The 25,031-nt window shown below is 43.2% G+C and overlaps 1 protein-coding gene across 1 annotated transcript; it reads left to right on the top strand.

The window, feature by feature from the left end:
- Positions 1 to 484: 484 nt before the first annotated feature.
- On the top strand, positions 485 to 24,953 carry LOC148860975 (ABC transporter B family member 11-like). The gene is made up of 13 exons (XM_088985951.1): positions 485 to 619; positions 2,586 to 2,886; positions 3,378 to 3,432; positions 3,597 to 3,772; positions 3,883 to 4,104; positions 4,215 to 4,453; positions 4,570 to 5,095; positions 5,685 to 5,958; positions 20,928 to 21,811; positions 22,159 to 22,425; positions 22,591 to 22,854; positions 23,339 to 23,632; positions 24,514 to 24,953. The coding sequence occupies exons 2-13, from the start codon at positions 2,590 to 2,592 to the stop codon at positions 24,871 to 24,873; spliced, it is 3,858 nt and encodes a 1,285-aa protein (XP_088842077.1). The 5' UTR covers positions 485 to 619; positions 2,586 to 2,589; the 3' UTR covers positions 24,874 to 24,953.
- Positions 24,954 to 25,031: the final 78 nt, after the last annotated feature.

The following is a 25,031-nucleotide window of genomic DNA, read 5'->3' as shown; positions in this document are numbered from 1 at the left end:
TCTGATTTAATGTTTATTAATTAAAAAAGAAACTGTTTTTACGGTCAAAAAGATAAAATAGACGTCGTGTGGTGGAAGTGGATTCCCAGAACAGCTTGACACAGGCCATTGTTCTTGGCTTGTCTGTGAGCTATGTGATACCTAGCTATCAGTCAATATAATTCATGATCGGTGATGAACTAGTTCATGTTTTGCTATCATTTTTGTTTATTTCCTAGAAATCCATGTGCAGCAGAATAGTTTATTTCCGAAATAGTCACAGAATATATATATATATATATATATAATGAAATAACAGAATTCACAGATCTGGCTTATACCAGAAGAAAACAAAATATAATATAAAAAAAAAAAAAGAAAACAAAATATAACATATCTGATTTATATTGTCGGATCGAGGAGATATTAATAGATAAAAACTTTTGATTTGGTGATTTTGATACTTGCTCCTCAAGCAAATCACAGTAACATTAAGGTTGACCGGCCCGAATTGAAAGAAGAGTGCACCCAGAAAGTACAGTTCAAAAACAGTGCAATTAAACTTTAGCTATCCTCAATCCTTATGTGCAAATATAAATGAGAACCCAGATTACGAAGGCGTAGATTTTAGCTACTTCTGGTGAGTCGATGCTTCTTAGATGTCTATTTACAGTTTTGTTTTATCTGAATGTGTTCATATTTTCTTAGTTTTGGGTTGATGATGATGGTGATGATCATATTTTAGATTGGAATCCACTTCGATATTGAAGTTGAGAGTTTGGCTAGCGACATCCATCTGAGTTTAAGATGACTGATTGGTCTTCTTTTTTCTTTTCTTTTCCTCGCTCGGTCTTATTATTATTTTCTATTTGTACTTGGTGTTGTTCTAAGAAAGATCAGTGCTTCTTGTTCCATTGTTTGTATATCAATGGTATCACAAAGTTGCAGATATTTCTAGTTCTGCAATTCATGTTTTCATTTGGAAATAACATGGGTTCAATTCAATACTTTCTTTCTCTCTCTGATCAGATACAGACATATATATATATGAAATCTTTGTTGTTTGTATACAGTTTGTAGGACTTTTAATCTTCATTCTATTTTGGATACAGTACATTAAATTAATTAACCTTCGTGAGAGAGATGTGATTAATTTGTTTATGATGTTTTTATTAGCTAGAACAGTATTCACTGGTGGTTGAATAAGGTTAATTTCTAGGAGAGAAGGAACATAATTACTTAAACTTTATGTCTTTGGTTTAATAGAAAAGTACGAGAGAAACACAAAGTTGAGTGAAAATTTATCTTTAAGGTTATGTTTGGTTTAAAGGAAAAAAATAGGGAAAGGAAGGGAAAGGTAGGAAACCTTTACAAACCTTGTATGGGTTTCTACCTTTCCTTTCCTTTCCCCACTTTTTCCTTCAAACCAAATACAGCCTAAAGGATTTTACAAAATTTATTGAGAACTTTCCATCAACTTTCTCTTTCTCTCTCTTACTTCTCTATCAAACTAAATGCACACAGCGCTTCATAGTTTCCTAAGAAATGAAATTAACTAGTTGAATTTAAATGAGGATAATGTAATTCCAGTTCCTTTATTTATTTATTTTTTTATCAGTTGGGCATAATCGCCTAGACGCGGAGAATCTAAAAACAATTTCCTTCAGTGATCAAATCTCTTAATGGCCAGAGATCATGTCTCTCTGTATAGCCAGGCATAATTCTGCCTCTTACATCTTATAGGCTTACACACAGACCATTTACGTTTATTTATTTTATTGGTCTTTGGTCCTTTTCTTTCTTTTTTTTATATTATATATTATGAATTCCACCACTTTTTTTTAGTTTAGGGTTTAATTTATTTTCTTTTCTTTTTTTTTTTTTCACTGTATGTATTACGTTTTTGCACTATGATTTGTGAATGGGGATAATCATTTTTATTCTTTGCACACAACAATACACAGATATGAACCCTTTTGATTGTATACATATGGTTGATTACAACTTTCTATCCTTGATTGGATTATGGTATTATAGTTGTGGTTATATAGAGATTACTTGTCTACAGATAGCTTTTATGTGGAAATTAATTAACAGTATCAGACATTGGTTTAGTGAGATTAAATAGAAATCAGGGTTTAAGATGCCATTATTTTTTATTTTGGAATTTGGAGTTAAGACATTGGGACCTCAAATGGTTTCCAAAATTCTTGTTGGTCTGATCATATTATTACCGAGCATATTAATTAATTATACCTAAGGGTCCGTTTGGTTCACAATCAGAATCGAAATTGAAATGGTCTATTTTCATAGTCTGTTTGGTTCAGACAGGAATAGGAATGGGAATTAGAAATAGAATCAGCAGGAATGGAATTTGATTCCCAAAAGAGGGGTAGGGAATAGCCATTTCCTCAAATGGGGGAATGCCATTCCAACAAGCATGAAAATGGGATTCTGATTCCACTCAACCAAATAGTTAGAACTGGAATAGCCCATCCCGATTCTGATACCAGACCCCTATTCCCATGAACTAAACAGGCTAAACAATTCTTCTGCTTATTCGGCTATATTTTCTTGCATAAAAAGGAGTTCAGATCTTGTTGCAGAAAAATGGATGAAGAGAATGCAACCTCAGAGACGACAACGATAAGGGAGGAGAAAGGCTTAGGAAATACCCATCATGAAGAAGATTTGGAGGACAAAGGAGAAGAGAAGTTCAACACCGTTCCATACTACAAACTCTTCTCATTTGCAGACTCTATAGATGTAACATTGATGATTGTGGGTACAATAACTGCCATTGCAAATGGAATCTCCATGCCCCTTATGACGGTGCTGTTTGGGCAAATAGTTGATTCTTTTAGAGATACCATGGGAACCAAAAATGTAGTCCATGAAATATCTAAGGTATGTATATGTCACACAAGCTTTGTCATCACCGTTGGAGCTTATTTTTAAGTTTTAACCCAAAGCATTGTTATTATTTAAGTGACTATAGTATACTATTGCACCCCACTGCAGAATTCTGAATTCCACTTAATCATTTTCAGCCCTGGGTGTTGTGTTCTCAGGAGACCAGGCCTGCCTCAGCCCACAAGCCTGGGCTAATACTTCAGGCCCAATCCACACACACACTAAGCACACATATGTTATAATCACACACGTTGATATTATTAAATCAAAATATGTTGTTTCTTGAGACACTGTATTATAGGCTGCGTTTTGTTTGCAATACAAACGCTGAACTAGGGTATTTATGTACCCATAGTATACATTTGCATTTGAGTTTGCATCACAACCAAACACAGCTAGGAAATCAGTTCGATGGAAAATAATAGATTCGATATGGGCAAAACCTTTTCCAATTCCATCATACTAATTGTGTTGTCACTTGTCAGGTCTGTCTGAATCTTGTTTACCTGGCCGTGGGGGCAGGCGTGGCAGCATTCTTACGTGAGTATGTTGGGTTCTATACATATATGTGTGTACACACATTCTTCCATAGGGGCAGAGGGATTAATTTGAAAATGCAAACCAAGGAAGTCCCACAACATCTAAAACCAATTGAGTTACAGTTTGAATTGAATCCATAAATATTCTTTTGTTATATTTTGCAGAGGTAGCGTGCTGGATGGTCACAGGCGAGAGACAGGCGTCAAGAATAAGGGGTTTATACTTGAAAACAATATTGAGACAAGAAATCAGTTTCTTTGACAAGGAAACAAACACAGGAGAAGTTGTTGGGAGGATGTCGGGTGACACTGTACTCATTCAAGATGCCATTGGTGAGAAGGTATATATATGATCTCAAGCCTTCTCAAATTAAATATGGTCCATTCAACTGATCAAGGTTTGATTTGAAAACTATAACTGATCGATCGATGATGGCTTTTGATTTTTCAGGTTGGAAAATTTATACAGCTGGTATCGACATTCTTTGGAGGCTATGTTATAGCTTTCCTCAAAGGTTGGCTTCTCACTCTTGTCATGTTATCCTCTATTCCTCCTCTTGTCATCTCTGGTGCAATCATGTCCATTACCATAGCAAAGTCGGCATCCCGTGGACAAACTGCTTATTCAGAAGCAGCAAAAGTGGTAGAACAGACAATCGGCTCGATCAGAACAGTATGTTTTTGTTGCCAGAAATTGGAAATACACCAAGTAAATTTAATAAGTTTTCATCATTTTGGTTTGATCAAGTATATATATATGATGACCACCACGATTTTCTACAGGTTGCATCATTTACAGGGGAGAAGAAAGCAATAAGCAGATACGAAAAATCTCTCATGAACGCCTACAACTCTAGTGTTCACGAAGGGTTGGTAGCAGGAGTAGGTCTTGGTGCAGTTATGTTTATCATGTTCGGCGGTTATGCTTTGGCTGTGTGGTATGGTGGGAAGATGATACTTGACAAAGGATATACAGCAGGAGATGTCCTTAATGTAATGGTTGCAGTATTGTCTGGCTCCATGTAAACATAAGTTCCAAGCTTCAAAATATACTCTCTGCTGGTAGTAGAATTTTGATGAGCTCCATTAATGAATTCTGACATTAATTAATAATTGTTATTGGGTAATTCTTCATCAGGTCTTTAGGGCAAGCGACTCCATGCACGAATGCATTTGCAGCTGGACAAGCTGCAGCATTCAAGATGTTTGAGACGATCAGGAGGAAGACAGAGATCGATGCCTATGACACTAGCGGAAAGATACTAGATGACATTCATGGAGATATCGAATTAAGGGATGTTTACTTCAGTTATCCATCTAGACCAAGTGAAAGGATTTTCAGTGGATTCTCCCTTTTCATACACAGTGGAACAACTGCAGCTTTGGTTGGGCACAGTGGGAGCGGGAAGTCAACTGTGATCAACCTGATTGAGAGATTTTATAACCCACAAGCAGGTGAAGTTCTGATAGATGGTATAGATCTCAGGGAGTTTCAGCTAAGATGGATAAGAGAGAAGATCGGGCTTGTCAGCCAGGAACCTATGCTGTTTGCAGCTAGCATTAAAGACAATATTGCTTATGGGAAGCCTGGTGCAACCCTGGAAGAAATTAAAGCTGCTTCTGAACTTGCCAATGCTGCTAAATTCATAGATAAACTGCCTCAGGTTCTAACATTCTTTATCCTTTGGCTTAATTACTTCTTATTGCTATATATAGTATCTGTTCTAATTTTTTTTTTATTTCCATTTCTTTTCTTGAACAAAATAAAAGCTTTTGCACTCTACATATTTCTATTTATACTCCTTCTAAATGGAGCCAAAAGAAAATACAATTTAGGATGCATGAATGGGAACAAATTAAATTCAACATACATCAAAAACATAAACATCCTAGTATGTAGTGCTCAGACATGAAAAGAGTTGGCCGCCTTTGGCACGTCTCTCCACGCCATTTTCTGGGCTTTGCCAAGCTTGAAAAACTGAAAATCGGTCTTTTTTTCATTTGGTAATCAAAAACTAGAAAGATGAGAAGACATGTGCACGGAAAGACCTGAGAAGACCGAAAGCACGGAAAGAAGTTAGCTTTCTGGTCTTTCTGCGTGATAAATAGCCTCTAAACATGTTTTTAAAAGCCCAATGGACCAAGCCGCTTAGCAAACGGTATTTGTCTTTCAAGACTAGACCCCAAAAGCTCAATATGATTCTTTGTCTTTCCAAATGTGATACTAATACATATTATGTTTTTTGTATTCAGGGACTAGACACATTAGTTGGTGAGCATGGAACTCAGCTGTCTGGAGGGCAGAAGCAGAGAATTGCCATAGCTAGAGCAATCTTAAAAGACCCACGAATTCTACTTCTAGATGAAGCCACAAGTGCACTCGATTCAGAGTCTGAAAGAATTGTGCAAGAGGCACTGGAGAGGATTATGGCCAACAGAACCACCGTTATTGTTGCCCATCGCCTGACTACGGTAAGGAATGCTCATATGATCGCTGTCATTCATCAAGGAAAGATCGTAGAGAAAGGTAACAAGTTTTTCAGAACCTTTACGTAGCAACTCTGGCTTTATTATTCCTTAGATGCAGATTTTCTTTAATCTCTAACAGTTTGAAAAAAGACTCAGCTCTTATTTATTAAATGTTGCCACACATTTCCAAGAATCATTGAATCAGTCCTCTCGAAAATACAGTAAAACTCTCTTCCATGTTCGCTTCATTCCAATGTGCATCGATTGCATCCTCCAAAGGTAGGTAGTTCCAAAGTTAGTTGTTTCAGCTCCCTAGGTGAGTTAATGTGAGTCTTTGTTCAATGTAAGTCGTTTCACCTTCAACTGACTCCATCTACTATAAAAACCCCTCTTCTGTACTGATTCGGATATCAGAGAGAAATAGCATAATACATTTACAAAATCTTTTCTCTCGTTCAACTAAGTTATCTACTGTCTTTTCTATCATATTTTTTACAGTATTTACTGTTACTATCATCCGCAAACCATCAGTGGTATCAGAGCTCATTCGATCAATCTCTTGGGCGTGATTTCTTCTAAACATTATGTGTGCAGAAGCCAATTGTTCCACCCTTTCTCTTTCAATCTTCAATGGAGAAAACTATGACTTCTGGTCCATCAAAATGAAGACATATTTTTGGTCACAAAGTTTATGGAGAATCGTTGAGGAAGGATTCTGCATTGCTGAAGACACCTCTACTCTTTCAGCAAATCAAAAGAAGATCTATGAAGAGAATCAACAAAAGGATTGTCAAGCATTATTCTGCTTGCAGCAAGCAATGGCTGAGGAGATATTTCCTCGAATCATGGGCGCATAAACTACAAAAGAAGCATGGGATACACTGCAGGAGGAGTTTCAAGGATCTGTCAAGGTACGCACTGTTAAATTGCAGAAGTTTAGAAGGGTTTTTGAAAATCTTAAAATGAAGGATAATGAGACTACAAAAGATTACTATTCTAGAATAAAAGAAATAGTAAATCAAATGAGAGCCTATGGGGAGACTATTTCTGACAAGAAAATAGTCGAAAAAATTCTAATCTCTTGTATAGAGAGATATGATCCAATAATTTTAGTGATAGAAGAAACAAAGGATCTAGAAACACTATCACCAACTGAATTGATGGGCTCTCTCGAGACATATGAAAATAGGCGTGACAGGCAGAATGAAAATTCAGTTGAAGCTGCCCTTCAGTCTAAAGTTAATCTGCGGTCTCATAAACCAAAGATTGATGGAAGAAAGTCACAAGGAAAACCAAAAGAAAATAATGACAAGTATTCTTCATGTAGTATTTGCAAGAAGAGCAACCACTTGGAGAAAGATTGCTGGTTTAAAGGAAAACTACAGTGCCAAAACTATAAAAAATTTGGCCATGTTGAAAAAGTTTGTAGATTCAAGAAAACCCATCAAGTTAATTTTTCAGAAAAGAAAAATGAGGAAAATAATCTATTTTATGCTTGTCATTCTACAATAGAAGAAAAAAATGATACTTGGTATCTTGACAGTGGGTGATAATGTAGCACAATCCGGTCACTCCTAGCTAGCGCTCGCTTGGCTCTTGAGATGTACCTGAAACGAGAGGAAGGAGGAAGAACACTTGGGGGGTTTTCCGATGGGAACGCTCCGATGCTTAAGTTACCTTGTTCCTTGAGGATAAGTTCTTTATAGCTGGATTTCATTGCTCCCGGCCCTCTGACTTCTGACAGGGCAGGTATAACCGCCACTGTCAGTCTGCCATAGCCATTACAAGTAGGGCTGAGGTGGCACACGCGGGGCCGTCGTGCAGGATACATGTCTGTTAGGTGTGGGACGCCTTCCTAAAGGTGGCAGGCGCGGGGAGGAGACATGCCTGCAATTTGCAGGTTTGTCTGGTACGGCGATCGGGCAGGAAGCCCTCCTATGGTATACCGAGCTGTTCTCCTGTGAATTTCCCTGAGCTGGGCCGTCCCTTAAGTGACGGGCTGCCTGCAACTGGTTATGCCGAGCTAGTTGACTCGAGGTCTTTGTGCCTCGGGGCGTCCAAAGAAGAATCGGTGCATTCTTGCTTGGGAGTGGCCCGAGGTCCATTGGGAGGAGCTCGGGTCTCAAAAGGGGTCAGGGTGCCCCAAACTCGGGACCCTCCGAAGTCCCTTGACCACGGGGAGGAGGTGTGGACGCGGTGGCTTTCGGCGAGTAGTTTACTTGTCGAGTTTCTGTGCTGAACTCGGTGGGACTTCCCCACCGAGTTGTGCTCTTGGCCGTTGTGTTGTCATGTTGAGTCACTATTTGAGCTAGGTCACGCCTATGTGTACCTAAGCTACGAGGTTGGGCCAAATCAACCTCCATCAATTGCCCCCCACTCCTTGCGCTGGTAGCGGTGACCCAGCGTGTGGAGGTCATGACGCATCGGGTGGATTTGGCGTCGGTGTTTGTGCTGCATCGTCACACGTTCCGTTCAGCTGTACCGGTCTAGTGCCTGGCTCGACCAAAAAGAAATTCAAGTTGCATCCGGGTTACGCGCGGACTTCACGCGACTTGGACTTCACGGATGTCAAAGACGTCTAAATCATTTTTGCCTCAAAGAACCCACGGTTGTGGCTATAGGGGGTCCCTTGGCCGTTTTCTTCACCACAAAGCTTTCATCGTTAGCGCTTGAGCTTGGGCCAGGGGTTTCTTAGCTCGTGTCCTCCAGTTCATTCTGTTCTTCTAGTCCAGTTGCGTTTCTTTGGTGAGTCCTCCTGAGCTTCCTTTTCCCTTCTAGTTCGCTTCTTTTTGTTAGTCCGATATGTCATCTAGTGTAGACAGTCTCATCGACGAGCCCGAGGTAGGTACCTTGGCTCGGGATGTCCTCCCTGCTACCCAGCCATCCAAAGTACGGGTGGCTTTGGGTCATCTGGCGTCTACCTCCCACCGAGGTCGGGAACCAGATCAGTTTGGGCCTTCCATAATGACCTCAGAGAGGCTTCAGGACCTCATACAGAGGTTCCGCCTCCCTAGCGAGTACTCATATAGTCTTCCCACCGGCAACTTCCCATGGGAGCACAGTTCCAACGAGATCGTGATCTTCAGGGAGAAACTGATAGCCGGACTCAAACTTCAATTTCACCTTTTAATCGTTGAGGTGTTGGTACACTTTAACATTACCCTAGACCAACTCCACCGGCACTCCATACAGAATGTGGTGGGGTCCATTTCTCTTTGTTTTGATCGTTATCTTTCCATTGATTTAGATGTTCTTAGTACGATCTTGGCTATAAAGAAGAGCGCTTCAGGCGCTCTCCCCTTGCATAGGCGGTCTTACTACCTGTCCCCCTGCCCGGGTTTTAAACTCATGCACAAGCTCCCAAGCAAAGTCCCAGCTTGGAAGCGGGACTACTTCGTAGTCCGGAGCAGCACGAAGTGACTCTTCACCACCGATTGGAGGATAGCCATTCAAGACCCTGGTGTCATCCTAGATGGGAAGACAAAGAAGGAGCTCCAGTCACTGGCTAAGCTTGGGTTGCATTATAAAGACTTCACTTCTGAGGAGAAGCTCATCCGAGCAGGCTTGAGTTCGGGTAGGTTTTTCCCACTTTGGCTTTTCCGCTCATATATTTGCTTCGAGTTACTGATGTCGTATTTCACCGCAGGTCCCACGGAGGCGGAAAAGATAGACAACCAGAAACTCTTCCACCAGATGAAGAGGAAGAAATGCGTGGCAAAGAAGGTGCGCGTTGGGTCCCCGCCAGCTCTAGCTAAGCCTCGACTTCCGCAGACCTTTGCCTCAGGGCCCGAGGTGGCAGCCGTGCCTGTCGTAGACTTGGAAGAAGGGGTTGTGCCCAAAGGGCCCGAGGTGATGGCGGAACCTGCCATTAAGCCTGCCGAGCCCGTTGCTAAGCCTACCTGACTTGCCAAGGAAAGCGTCACCGAGGCTAACGCCGCTATTACTGGGGCTCATTTTGCTGAAGCTGCCACTAAGACCTCCGAGAGCTCCACTCACGATGTGGAGATGATGGCTTCCAACTCGGAGGGTCAGGGGAGACAATCCGTCCTGAACCCCAAGTGCAGCTTGAAGAAGAGTACGCTTGATGCATACCCGGGGGAGGTCAGCGAGTGGGCCGAACTCACTCCTGGTCAGCTTGGCGCCCGAGCTACCACTCATACTATGGTGGTGAGTTTCTCTTCTTTTTCTCTTTTTCCTTTATTTTTTGTTGACTGGTTTCCCTTTCGCAGGTGAACACCGCCATTCGCGCCTTAACTCTCCAATCAGATTGGCACCTGAGGCGGGCTCTGGAGGCTGAGAAGTCATCTCACGCAACCCATACTAAGTTGAGGGTAGCTCATTGTCAGGTTCACCGCCTAGAGAGTGACGCCTTGGCTCAAAAGAGCTTCATCGAGATGTTAATGGCAAAGAAGGGGGAGCTGGCCCGAGACAAGGACAAGTTGAGGACCGAGGTGAACAGCCTTAAGGTCGGTCAAGAGGCCTTAGGGCTTGAGGTGAGCAGCCTCAAGGCTAAGCGGGATGCCTTGAAGCTCGAGGTGCAAGGCCTCAAGGAGGTGAAGGGGAAGCTGGAGCATGAAGTGGGGTACCTCCAGGAGGACATAAGGGAGAAGACTACAATCTTCGAATGTGCTCTTGAGGAGGCCAAGACCCAAGCCGTCATTGACTACATCAACTCTTCGAGATTCGACGATGTGATGATGGAGGCCTACTGTAAGGGCTTCAAGCTCAATCGATGGCTGATTAGGCACCTCTACCCCGAGCTAGACACGAGCGCCATCACTACTTCGCGGATTACTAACGACATCGTGCGTCAATCAAAAGACGACCCCGATTCCGAGGATGAAGGTCCCGAAGATGGAGTCCCTGAGGGGGTTCCTGATAGAGGCGGCAAGTCCCCGAAGTAGTTTGCTCTTTATATTCGTAACTTAATCTTTTCCCTTTCTGAACTGTGAATGTACCATCCTGAGCCTTCGAGCTCGGGTAAAAACTCTTGGACATGAACTCTCTTTTTAATGAAATATAGTTTCTTTCGAGTATCTATGAGTGCAAAAATACTTCTAAGTGTGAGCGGACTCCAAGCTAGTCAATTTAATGTATAGGTTACCCGAGTTGTCAAGCCACCGAGTTGGCGGTAAGGGTGACTGAGTGAAGTTGTGTTACTTCGGGTTGCGTGGGTTACCCCGAACTATCGGATTACCGAGCTGAGTAAGAGCGGCAAGGGTATAGACACCGTAGGGTTCATACCCGAGCTGTCTTTCCCTTAAGGGTTAGAGATAACCAGGTTTTTGTCAGTTTGCTATGCCGAAGTGGCAGCTAGGGTTTTCTTGTGGCCCTTAGGCTTAAGAAGGGACCCGTAGTCTGTTCTTAGGTTTCACCCAGGCCAAAGTGGCGACTGGGGTCTTCTTGTGGCCCTTAGGCTTAGGGAGGGACCCGTAGTCCGCTCCCAGATTTCACCCAAGCCGAAGTGGCGGCTGGGGTCTTCTTGTGGCCCTTAGGCTTAGGGAGGGACCCGTAGTTCGCTCCCAGATTTCACCCAAGCCGAAGTGGCGGCTGGGTCTTATGTGCCGAGGTCATGTTAGCTCGGTATTCTGGCACTTAGGCTTGGGGAGTGGCTCGTGGCCTACTCGATTCTTACAAATAATAGTCTTAGGTTGACAATATTCCATGCTCGAGGTATTTGTTTCCCTTCGAGGGTCTCAAGCTCATATGTTCCTTCCCCGAGCACTCATTTCACTCGATAAGGACCTTCCCAGTTGGACCCGAGCTTGCTAGCACCAGGCTCAGTACCATAACTTTTTGAAGGACCAGGTCGCCAATGCGGAGGTTCCGCTTCTTGACCCTGGCGTTATAGTACCGAGCTACTCTCTGCTGGTAGGCTACGGTCCTAATGTACGCGAGGTCCCTTACTTCGTCGAGTAGATCGAGGTTGGTACGTAGCTCATCTTCATTTGTCTAATCATTGTATTCTTCTAGTCGTAGCGTAGGTACTTCGATCTCTGCGGGGATCACTGCTTCGGTGTCGTAGGTGAGATTGAAGGGTGTTTCTCTCATAGCGGTCTTCTCCGTGGTCCGGTAGGCCCACAGGACAATGGGTAGTTCATTTGCCCACAATCCTTTAGCTCGGTCTAGTCATGCCTTTAGTCCACGGAGGATGGCTCTGTTCGTGACTTCTGCCTGACCGTTTGCTTGAGGGTGCGCGATTGAAGTAAAATTCTGTTGGATTCTCATGTCTTGGCACTAGTCTTGAAATTTAATGTCCTTGAACTTTTTGTCATTGTCGGAGATCAATACTCGAGGTAATCCGAAGCAGCACACGATGTTCTTCCAAAAGAAATTTTGAACATTTCGGGTTGTGATCGTTACGAGGGGTTCGGCTTCTACCCACTTGGTAAAGTAGTCCACTACTACTACTAAGAACTTCCTTCCACCCATTACTGGCAGGAATGGCCTGAATAGATCGATGCCCCACTACGCAAAGGGCCACAGGCAGGTGAGATACTTGAGGTCGGCAGCGGGTTAGTGGTGAATATTGGCATGTCTTTGGCATTTGTCACATTTTCTGATGAGCTCAATAGCGTCTGCCTTCATTGTTGGCCAATAATACCCTTGTCGAAGTGCCTTTTGGGCGAGGGCCCTGCTCCCCAAGTGCCCACCGCACAGACCCTTGTGGATGTCGCGGAGTACGAGCTTGGCTTCGGTAGGTCGCAAGCAGCGCAAGTAGGGGAGCGTGTAAGATCTCCGATATAGTTGTTCGTCTATCATGACATATTTCGCTGCCTAGTGCTGCACCCTTCTAGCTGCATTGCGGTATGCAGGGAGGGTCCCGTGTAGTAAGAAGATCGCAAGCGGGTCAATCCAATTCGGCTCTGCTCGAACGACGAGAGCAACCTCCTCTGCCCCCCTGAGAATGCTAGGTCGAGATAGGTCCTCTATGTACACGGTTCTCATGGTGATGTCGCTGGTGTTGGCTAACCTGGACAGGGCATCGGCCTCGGCGTTCTCTGACCTAGGGATTTGTCTGATAAAGTGTGACTGGAAGTTGAGCAAGGCCTCTCTGACTTTGGCTAAGTAGGCGATCATGGTTGGCTTGCGAGCTTCATACTCGTCGGTGACCTGGTTGACCACAAGCTAGGAGTCGCTGCAGATAACGATGTGCTTGGCTTTTACTTCTCTAGCTAGAGTTAGTCCAGCTATCAATGCCTCGTACTACGCTTCATTGTTAGATGCCGTGAACTCGAACCGTAGCGCGTACTCTAGTTTCGTGCCAGTTGGGCCGTGCAGAATTATTCCGGCTCTGCTGCCCTGCTGGTTTGAGGAGCCATCTACATGAAGGGTCCAGGGCTCCTCATCCCAGCCCGGGCTTGGCCGAATTAGGAGAGATGCCACACTGGTTACTACCTCACAGGGCTTGGACTCGACCGGCCTAGGAGCTTCGGGCTCGCCTGAGTTGGGAGCCTCGTGCTCAATCGGCCTGGGGGCTTCAAAGCTGAATGTGCATTCGGCGATGAAATCTGCTAAGGCTTGGGCCTTAATGGCAATTCGCGGCTTGTACTAGAGGTCGTACTCACTGAGCTCAACGGCCCACTTCGTCAACCGACCAGAGACCTCGGGCTTAAGTAAGACTTGCCTCAGAGTTTTGTCAGTGAGAATGATAACAGTGTGAGCCTGGAAGTACGGATGGAGCTTTCGAGCTACAATTACCAGTGCATACGCTAGCTTTTCTATCTCCGGGCATCTCGTCTCTACTTCCTACAATACTTTACTAACATAATAGATGGGTCGTTGGGCCCGATCTACTTCCTTTATTAGTACCGAACTGACCACTTCGTCGCTCGCTGAGAGGTACAGTTCTAAAACATCGCCCTCCTCGGGCCGGGTTAAGATTGGCACACTAGTGAGGTAATTCTTGAGCTCGTCAAACGTGAGCTGACAGTCTTGGGTCCACTCAAACCCTTTGCTCTTGATTGCCTTAAAGAACGGCAGGCAGCGGTCTGCCGATTAGGACATGAAGCGGCTCAGGGTGGCTATGCGACCATTCAACCTCTGAACCTCCTTCAACTTACGAGGTGATCTCATGTCTAAGATGGCCTTAACCTTATCCGGGTTGGCTTTAATGCCACGCCAGTTAACGATGTATCCCAGGAATTTACCTGAGGTCACACCGAACACACACTTGTTCGGATTTAATCTCATGTTAAACTTATGCAAAATTTCAAAAACAGAATGCAAGTCTTGTATTAATTCATGTGAGAATTGAGTTTTGACGACCATGTCGTCTACATAGCATTCTACTTTTCTACTGATTAATGGCACAAATAATTTATTTACAAGCCTTTGAAAGGTTGCCCCTGCATTTTTCAACCCGAAGGGCATAACCTTGTAACAGTATAGGCCGAACTCCGTGATGAAGGAAGTCTTTTCTTCATCCACCGGGTCCATCTTGATATGGTTATATCCCGAATAGGCGTCCAAGAAACTTAGCAACTCATGCCCTGAGGTCGCGTCCACCAAACGGTCGATTCTGGGGAGCGGGAATTAGTCTTTCGGGCAAGCCCGATTCAGGTCGGTGTAGTCGACGCACATGCGCCACTTTCCGTTGGCCTTCTTTACCAGGACAGGGTTGGCTACCCAGCTCGGGTAGTGGACTTCTCTTATGAAGTCCGCTGCGAGGAGCTTCTCGACTTCCTCATCGATCGCTTTCCACCATTCTGGGGCTAGGTTGTGTTTCTTCTGTTTAACGGGCCTAACTACAGGATTAGTGTTCAACTTGTGAGTTATGAGTTTGGGGTCTATACCGGGCATTTCTACCGTGGACCATGCAAAAATATCTAAATTTTGAAGTAAAAAACTTACCAGTTCGGATCGTAAGGGCTCCTGAACGGAAGCTCCAATCTGAAGCGTCTAAGTTGGGTCTGCTGTTGAGGTCGGGACAGCGACTGTTTCTTCCGTGGGTGCGGCTCGCTCTTCGCCTTGCTCCGTGGGTCGTTCCAGTTCGAGGTCATCGGCCACCTTGGTTTTTCCCCTTTAGGGCGGCAACGTAACACTTGCAGGACCTGAGCTGGTCGCCCCGCGCTACTCCTATACCGAAATCTGTTGGAAAACTTCATAGCCAAGTGGTAAGTGGAGACCATCGCCCATAGGACATGGGTGATTGGTTGACCTATTATGGCATTATAGGGAGAGGGGGTCGCTACCACCAGGAAGTTGTGTTCGAATCTGACCACACAAGGCCATGTGTCAATCTCTACAGGTACTATTATTTTCCCAAGGGGGCGGACTTCCTCTCTACTGAAGCCCACTAAAAGGGTGTTTGTAGGCCTCAGATCGCTTTTCTGCAACTGAAGCTAGTCAAACACAACTTTGAAGAGGATGTCGGCTGAGTTGTCTAAGTCCATGAGTACGCACCTGACCTCGAAGTCGCTGATTCTTAGCTTTATTACTAGTGCGTCATCATTGGGGTAGTGGACCCTTCGTATATCGTCTTCTGTGAAGAAAATTGGATCTCCCATCTTCGGCCACTTTAGGGGGTTCTGATCTTCCCAGGTGGCCTCACGAACTGACGTTCGAGCTACTGCTGAGGTGCAACCCGCAACGATCAAACCTCCCACTATCATGTGGATGGTCCCCTGAACTGGCCTCTCCTCCGGAGGCTACCTCTGCGGTTGTTTGGCTAGCCTGCTGCTGGATTCGGGAGCATCTTCACCATGCTCCCCTTGCTGACCTGTTTTTTTGTTATTATTATTATTTTGTACAAAGTTTCTCAAATATCCACAATGGATGAGCTCCTCTATCTTGTCGCGGAGGATTTTACAACTCTCGGTACTATGATCGTGGTCTTTGTGAAAACTGCAATACAAACTCTTATTTCTTTCATTGGGATTCCCCCTCAGACGGGGTGGCCACTTCACGTATGGGGTGTCCTTGATCGCCATCAAGATTTCGGCCCGCTTCGCGTTCAGTGGGGTGTAATCAGCTCGGTCTGGTGCAGGAGCTTAGAACAATTGACTCGGCTTTGCACCCCGAACTGTTTCCTTTTTTCTTTGGGTGTCCCCTTGACTGGAAGGCTCTCCTTCTCTCTTTCTTTTTTCGGGTACGCCTTTTCCCTTCTGGTTGATCTCCTCTTCAGTGGCTATGAACTTATCTGCAAGCTTTAGAAACTCAGTTATGGTCGTGGGTTGGTTGACGACCATGTGCCACTTGAATTCTTTGTGCATCACGCCCTTCTTGGCTGCAGCAAGGCATACGGTGGGGTCCAGGCACGGTATTTACATACAAGCATCGTTGAACCGATTGATATAGCTCCGGATGGACTCTCCCTCTCTTTGTGCTACGTTGAAGATGCTTTCTTTAGTTCGCGGGTAGCGTTTGCTGGTGACGAAGTGGGATGTGAAAGCTTGTGCGAACTACGCCCAACTTCTTATTGACCCGGGCACCAAGTTTCGGTACCGCGTGCGAGCTGCTCCCCTAAAAGTAGTGGAGAAGGCCATGCACATGCACGACTCGCTAGCTCGCGCTAGGTGCATCTGTGACTGAAAGGCGTCTACATGATCATTCGGGTCGAATGACCCATCATACTTATCAAGGGAGTCGGTGAACTGTCCGATACAGATAGTAGGAAGCTGGGGTTGTTCCCTAGAGTTATCAATCTTCGTGCTTCGTCCGACGTTGCTAGAGGAAGCCATGAGCGTTGGATTGTTTCAAGGAAGAAGAAGGAACTGAAAAAGTTTAGAGAGAAAGGCTTTTTGAAGCGTTTCCCACAGACAGCGCCAAATGATGTAGCACAATCCGATCACTCCTAGCTGGCGCTAGCATGGCTCCTGAGATGTACCTGAAACGAGAGGAAGGAGGAAGAACTCCTGGGGGGTTTCCCGGCGGGAACGCTCCGATGCTTAAGTTAGTATTGTGTACAGGAAACAATGAGAGAATGAAGGCTAAGAGTGTAGGTTGCACTAGTGATTCCAGATACCTTGTTCCTTGAGGATAAGTTCCTTATAGCTGAATTCCGTTGCTCCCGGCCCTCTGACTTCTGACAGGGCAGGTATAACCGCCACTGCCAGTCTGCCATAGCCATTACAGGCAGGGCTGGGGTGGCACACGCAAGGCCGTTGTGCAGGGTACGTGTCTGTCAGGTGTGGGACACCTTCCTAAAGGTGGCAGGCGCGACGAGGGGACATGCCTGCAATTCACAGGTTTGTCTGGTACGACGGTTAGGCAAGAAGCCCTCCTATGGTATACCGAGCTGTTCTCCTGTGAATTGCCCTGAGCTGCCGTCCTTTAAGTGACAGGCTGCCTGCACCCAGTTATGCCAAGCTAGCCTACTCGAGGTCTTTGTGCCTTAGGGCGTCCAAAGAAGATTCGGTGCATTCTTGCTTGGGAGTGGCCCGAGGTCCATTGGGAGGAGCTCGGGTCTCAAAAGAGGTTAGGGTGCCCCAAACTCGGGACCCCCCGAAGTCCCTTGACCCCGGGGAGGAGGTGCGGGTGCAGCGGCTTTCGGCGAGTAGTTTACCTATCGAGTTGCCATGCTGAACTCGGTTGGACTTCCCCGAGTTGTGCTCTTGTCCATTGTGCTATCATGCTGAGTCACTGTTTGAGCTAGGTCACGCCTACGTGTACCTGATCTACGAGGTTGGGCCAAATCACCCTCCATCAGGTGCAGTAACCACATGACTAAAAATGAAAGCATCTTTCATAGTCTTGATAAAATCAAGACGAAAGCCAAAATTGGTAACGACGACTTCATGGAAGCAACCGACAAAGGCACCATTGTTGTTGACACCAAACAAGGCAAGAAATACATAAATGATGTACTTTTGGTCCCCAATATTGATCAAAATCTACTCAGTGTGGGTCAAATGATAGAAAGAGGTTACTCTTTACATTTTGAGGGAAACTCTTGCACAATCTATGATAAGCAAGACAAGTCCCTTGAAATTGCAAAAACATAAATGACAGAAAATAGATGTTTCCCCATTCAATAGAAGATGCAAGTTATATAGCAATACAAGCACAAGTGGACGATCATGGCTATGGCATAGAAGATTCGAACACTTTAATTTCCATGGATTAAGGATTCTTCAGCAGAAGAACATGATGCGTGACCTACCAGCTACCAAGGAGTTCAACAATGTCTGTGAAGGGTGTATGCTTGGAAAACAACATCGACATCCCTTCCCATACGGAAAAGCTTGGAGAGCTAAAGAGCCATTGGAGTTAATTCATACAGATGTTTGTGGTCCAATGCATACTCTATCAAATAATCAAAATAGGTATTTCATCATCTTCATTGATGATTATACTAGAATGACATGGGTTTATTTCTTGCGAGAAAAATCGCAGGTTTTTGGTATTTTTAAAAAATTCAAAGCCCGTGTTGAGAAGCAAAGTGGTCACAACATCAAGACCATAAGAAGTGACAGAGGCAAAGAATATACTTCTAATGAATTCAACAAGTTCTGTAAAGATGAAGGCATGGAGCATCAACTTACAGTCGGGTACTCTCCAGAACAGAATGGAATATCCGAAAGAAAAAATAGAACAGTTATGGAGACTGCAAGAGCCATGCTCATGGAAAGGGGTCTTCCAAAAATTTTTTAGGCAGAGGCAGTAAGCACTTCTATCTATCTACTTAACAGATGTCCTACTAAAGCTGTGCAAGATAGGAAACCAATTGAAGCTTTGAATGGGCAAAAGCCATCAGCAAAGCATCTCAGAGTTTTCGGATGCATATGCTACACACATGTCCCACAAGAGAAAAGAGGCAAATTGGATGAGAATACTGAGAAAGGAATTTTCTTAGGCTATGGCACTCAATCAAAAGGCTATCGAATCTATAGCTTAAGAAAAGAAAAACTCATAATTAGTCGAGACATAAGCTTCGACGAGGATGCTGCATACAATTGGGAGACAAAAGAAGTTGAAAGAAAAACTATCAACTTGCCTTTATTACCAAGTCAAAGAATTGAAGAAGATCGTGATCAAATCAGTTCACCAACACAATCAAAACCGGAACAAGCTTCATAGTCTACTCTGGACTCACCACCAAGGTGAACTAAATCCTTAACGGAAATATATGAAACATGCAACTTGATGATCATAGAACCAGAAAGCTTTGAAGAAGCATTTAAAGAAGAAAAATGGAGAAAAGCTATGAATGAAGAGATAAAAATGATCGAAAAATGAGACTTGGGAGCTTGTAGATCGTCCACAAGACAAAGACACTATTGGAGTTAAGTGGGTCTACAAGACAAAGCTTGACTCAGATGGCTTAATCCAAAAGCTTAAAGCAAGGCTAGTTGCCAAATGATACTCACAACAATACAGTATCGACTACAATGAGACATTTGCTCCAGTTGCTCGCCTTGATACAATCAAGGTATTGATAGCACTAATTGCACAAAAGAAATGGAAAATTTTGATGTAAAATCTGCATTCCTCAATGGCTATCTTAAGGAGGAAATCTATGTGGAGCAACCTCAAGGGGTCGTGGTGCAAGGACAAGAAGACAAAGTTCTTAGATTAAAGAATGCATTATATGGCTTAAAACAAGCTCAACGAGCTTGGTACAGTAGAATCGACAATTACTTCTTGGAGCAAGGATTTAGGAGGAGCTATAGTGAGCCAACACTCTACATCAAAACTCAATGTGCAAATGACACTCTCATTGTTTCTCTATATGTTGATGATCTTATTTATACGAGAAATAATGAGAAGGTCAAGAAGTTTAAAGAAGACATGATGAAGACTTTTGAGATGACTGATTTAGGCCTAATACACTATTTTCTTGGAATTGAAATAACTCACGAAGAAGAAGTGACATTCATCTCACAAAAGAAGTATACAAAAACTCTTTTGAAAAAATTCAAAATGGAGGAGTGCAAAACAGTCTCCACTCTATTAGACAACACTAAAGCATTCAAAAAGGAAGACGGCTCACCAAAGGCAAATGAATCACAATTTTGAAGTATGATTGGAAGTCTTCTCTATTTAACTGCTACAAGACCAAACACCATGTATGCAATTAGTCTACTATCAAGATTCATTCAGAATCCAAGTCAAGTCCACCATGGAGCAACTAAAAAAATACTAAGGTATTTGCAAGGTACAAAGAGCTATGGAATTTGGTACAGAGTCACACATGACTCGAAGCTCATTGGCTACACAGACAGTGACTGGGCAGGTTTAGTAGATGACATGAAAAGTACATTTGGTTATGCTTTCACACGTGAATCGGGGATATTTTCTTGGGCTTCAAAGAAGCAAGCAAATGTTGCCCAATCATCAGCTGAAGCATAATATATTGCAGCAGCAATAACAACAAGCCAGGCTATATGGCTCAAAAAGATATTTGATGACATGGGAGAACCACAAGTTGGTGCTACTGAAATCTACTGTGATAGAAAATCAGCTATTGCAATGGCAAAGAATCTCATATTTCACAGCAGAACCAAACATATTGGCATCAAGTATCACTTTATCAGAGAAGCTGAAGGAAACAAAGAAATAGAATTCAGATATTGCAAAACTGAAGAAAAGTTAGCTGACATATTCACAAAGGCTCTACCAAAAGGCAAGTTCAAATTGTTACGAGACATGATTGGAGTTGCTGAAAGGTGCACCAAGGAGGAGTATTAAATGTTGCTACACATTTCCAAGAATCATTGAATCAGTCCTCTCAAAAATACAGTAAAACTCTCTTCCAATGTTCGCTTCATTCTAATGTGCGTCGATTGCATCTTCCAAAGATAGGTAGTTCCAAAGTTAGTCGTTTCAGCTCCCTAGGTGAGTTAATGTGAGCCTTTGTTCAATGTAAGTCAGTTCACCTTCAACCGACTCCATCTACTATAAAAACCTCTCTTCTCTACTGATTCGGATATGAGAGAGAAATAGCATAATACATTTACAAAATCTTTTCTCTCGATCAACTAAGTTCTCTTCTGTCTTTTCAATCATATTTTTTACAGTATTTACTGTTACTATCATCCGCAAACCATCATTATTACTGATCCGTTTGTTAAATTAAATCATCAGGATCACACACTGAGCTGATCAAAGACCCTGACGGAGTATATACCCAGCTGGTACACTTGCAAGAAGTGAGACGAGAGTCAGAACAGAAATCTTTAAATCATGAAGACAAACAGGAAATTACAGCGGGTTCTAAGCATTCTAGCCAACGCATGTCCTTTCGCCGAACCTTAAGTCGGGGTTCATCTGGGATTGGAAATAGCAGTCGCCATTCATTCACAGGCTCGTTTGGTCTGCCCAGTGTATACATCCACGAAACTACAGAAACGGAACCCAAAACCCCACCTCCACCATCATCACGACAGACGAAGGACGTCCCACTACGACGCCTTGCCTATCTCAATAAACCAGAGATCCCAATTCTTCTACTAGGCGTTATATCAGCAGGAGCTAGTGGTGTGATACTTCCAGTTTTTGGTATACTCATTTCCAGTGCAATAAAAGCATTCTCTGAGCAGCCAAATAAGCTAAGGAAGGACTCGAAGTTCTGGGCACTGATGTTCGTCGTTCTGGGTTCGGCATCCTTGGTGTTATTTCCATTAAGGACGTACTTCTTTTCTGTGGCTGGCTTCCGGTTAATTAAACGCATCCGATCAATTTGCTTCAAAAATGTGGTTTACATGGAGATCAGTTGGTTTGATGATCCTGAGCATGCAAGTGGCGCAATCGGTGCAAGGCTTTCTACAGATGCAGCAATGGTCCGTGGTCTGGTTGGGGATGCACTTGCCCTGCTCGTTCAGAACACGGCAACTGCCATAGCTGGTTTGGCTATTGCTTTCCAAGCAAACTGGCAATTGGCTCTTATAATCCTTGTTTTGCTACCTCTGATAGGAGTCAATGGATGGGCTCAAATTAAGTTCCTTAAAGGATTCAGTGCAGATGCAAAGGTTCTTTCTGAACTCATGGTTGAAGTTCCATCTTATCTCTAATGCATGCTCAGTAACAGAAAGCATTAATCTTTCAACTAAAGAAATATAATGATGATAAAGCACAAGCTGGAATTCTTATCTGAACCAGAAATTAAGATCAGTTTGTGCTTGCATTGGATAGCTTTTCGATCATGTCTCAAACCAAAACCAGAATTTTACTCTTAACATATCAGATTTTCTAGTTTCTGAAGTTTATATTAGTGGGCTAGCTATCATAAATATCAGATTTTCTAGTTATCTATTCTCCAACCTATCAGATCATGTTCATTAGTTAGTGATGAAGATGCAAATTCAAACATTTGCAGAAGATGTACGAAGAAGCAAGTCAAGTTGCTAATGATGCGGTTGGGAGCATTAGAACAGTGGCTTCTTTCTGTGCGGAAGAGAAGGTGTTGCAGCTCTACAAAACAAAATGTGAAGGCCCGATGAAATCAGGGATAAGGCAGGGCTTAGTTAGTGGGATTGGGTTCGGGCTCTCCTTTTTCTTGCTGTTCAGTGTTTATTCAATCAGTTTCTATGCAGGAGCACGGCTCGTTCAGGATGGCAAGACAACATTCTGGAATGTTTTTCGTGTAAGTTAATGCTCATCTCTATCAAGCTCACAAAAATTTAGAAGTTGTCAACAAAGAGGAAATATATTACATGATGATACATTGAAAATTCAGATGTTCTACCTGTTTCATTGGAATGAGATTCTCTCTCTCTCTCTCTCTCTCTCTCTCTCTCTCTCTCTGCAGGTTTTCTTTGCTCTCACCATGGCAGCTGTTGGAATATCCCAATCAAGCACCTTGCTACCTGATACAACTAAAGCCAAGGCTTCCACTGCTTCAGTATTTGAAATTGTTGACCGAAAGTCAAAGATAGATCCCAGTGACATCTCTGGAATGACACTAGAAAATGTGAAAGGAGAAATTGAATTTAGGCATGTCAGTTTTAGTTATCCTACAAGGCCTGACGTTCAAATCTTCCGTGACTTATGCTTGACAATTCATTCCAATAAGGTATTAATTCTTAGTATTTGATCCGTTACAGTTAATGTGTTTGAAAGTTAAAACTATTTTATGTTTATTTTGTCATGTAATTTTAGTTGGGCCTTTTTCACTTTTTTTTAACCTGGGTTAGTTATAACTTATAAGAGGTGTATAGAAGAAGCTTTTATTTGGTTTGCTCAAGAAGCCATCTTCTTGTATTACTCTAAGCAAGAAAACCAGCATATGTAAGAAGAAGTTTTCAGCCCTTCTCTTGCTCTGTTTTTTCTCTCTGTCTTTCTTCAATCTGCTACATGTAAATACTTTGTTCTCGAACATTTTCTCCACTTCGCATGCACCTACAGTTAGCTGAAACTACAGCCAACACCTAACATGATCTTATCAGTAGATAGACTACAATTCTAACGCTTGTTTTCCAATTCATGTTAGTTGAAGTTTAGTGATCATATAGAACAGCCAAGAAGGCCAAAAACCTAACGTTTTAAATGAATTTCAGACTGTCGCACTTGTTGGGGAAAGTGGATGTGGGAAATCGACAGTGATCTCCTTGTTGCAGAGATTTTATGACCCTGACTCGGGCCACATTACGCTAGATGGAGTTGAAATTCAAAAGCTACAGTTGAAGTGGTTGAGACAGCAGATGGGTCTTGTAAGCCAAGAACCTGTCTTATTCAATGACACAATCCGGGCCAACATTGCATATGGAAAGGAAGGAAATGCAACAGAGGCTGAGATTTTAGCAGCAGCGGAGATGGCAGACGCCCACAAGTTCGTCAGTGGATTGCAACAGGTTAGAATACTGTAACCCAGTGGTTGCACTTTCACATAAAATGATCTTAAAACAGTTTAACCTTGCATCCTACAACCAATAAGGCCAATGGATTTGACTCCATGAATGCATTGGAATTGCAACTAGAAATGATGCAAATATTTGATTCATCAGTGTCTTTATTGGCACAGATGAGAGAAAGGTATGGAAGAAAGTTGGAGAAATTTGATCAATTGAAAACAGGGTCGAGGTGGGAGATAGAAAGAATAAGAGAACCCATCAGAGAGAGAGGGGGGGGAGTTTTCTTAAGGATGTATCAGGCTTATCAGAAAGTATGACATTAATAGGGATAGCAATTTCTATCCTACCAGGTGGGTACCCGCCCCAATGGGTGGGGTGTTTTATTTTTCTTTGCCTTGAAGGATGGGTTTTGGGATTCTACAACTTGTACACGTAGGATATGGCACTAGACTAAATCCAGCCCTCACATTGTTGGAAGGCATATAAGTTTTACATGTTTTAATCAAATAATTGAAAATTTTGATATTTATTTGTATTACTTTACTTATTTATTGCTTATATATAATAAGAAATAATGGAATACTAGATGTGGGTTCTAAACCCAATCTGCCCTATCCTTGAATGCAGGGAGTGTAAAGGGAGTGTAAGGTCAGGGAGGGTTATACATTTTCTTATGCGAGAAGGGTTTGAATTCTCAAAACCCAACCCGCTACGGGTTGAAAGGTTTATGATAGCGGATAGGGTTGAAAATTTACAAAACCCTCCCCAAACCCGCCGGTTGCCATCCCTAGACATTAATTAAGAACTTTCCTTCTCAACTCTGTCTAACTCTATTGGTAGAATAGATCCAAACAATGACTATTTACAAACTGAAAATGCAGGGATATGATACCATGGTAGGAGAGAGAGGTGTCCAATTGTCAGGAGGGCAGAAGCAACGGGTTGCTATCGCACGTGCAATAGTGAAGGGACCCAAGATTTTACTGTTAGATGAGGCGACAAGCGCACTTGATGCTGAATCCGAGCGAGTGGTACAAGATGCACTGGACCAAGTAATGGTGAACCGAACCACAGTTGTAGTGGCCCATCGATTATCCACAATCAAGGATGCAGATGTAATTGTGGTGGTTAAAAATGGAGTTATCGTTGAGAAAGGGAACCATGAAACTCTAATCAATGTAAAGGATGGTGCTTATGCATCATTAGTATCACTTTACACGAGTGCTTCATCATCCAACTGATCCTCATTTTCTTGTAATCACTTTCTCGTTTTAAGTTTCTAACATTTTCAGATCAAGGAGCATGGTTGTTGATTTTCTGACCGTCTTTCCTACCATTCCCTCTCGCCTGATGCAATTAGTGCTCTAGTTTCCAAATGATTTGTGAATTGGGGTAGGCT

Source organism: Nelumbo lutea, chromosome 4 (assembly GCF_056320005.1).
Source record: "Nelumbo lutea isolate HS-2025 chromosome 4, American lotus-T2T, whole genome shotgun sequence".
NCBI classification, from domain to species: domain Eukaryota; kingdom Viridiplantae; phylum Streptophyta; class Magnoliopsida; order Proteales; family Nelumbonaceae; genus Nelumbo; species Nelumbo lutea.
The sequence above is the reverse complement of the archived record's forward strand: the minus strand, read 5'-3'. Positions and strand labels throughout refer to the sequence as shown.

What these genes read in the sequence shown, in the direction of transcription:
- LOC148860975 (XM_088985951.1), top strand. Translation starts at nt 2,590, where the DNA reads ATGGATGAAGAGAATGCAACCTCAGAGACGACAACGATAAGGGAGGAG. An exon ending in AAGATGCCATTGGTGAGAAG is followed by an intron (nt 3,773 to 3,882) that starts GTATATATATGA and finishes TTGATTTTTCAG; the next exon opens with GTTGGAAAATTTATACAGCT. An exon ending in GATTCAGTGCAGATGCAAAG is followed by an intron (nt 21,812 to 22,158) that starts GTTCTTTCTGAA and finishes AAACATTTGCAG; the next exon opens with AAGATGTACGAAGAAGCAAG.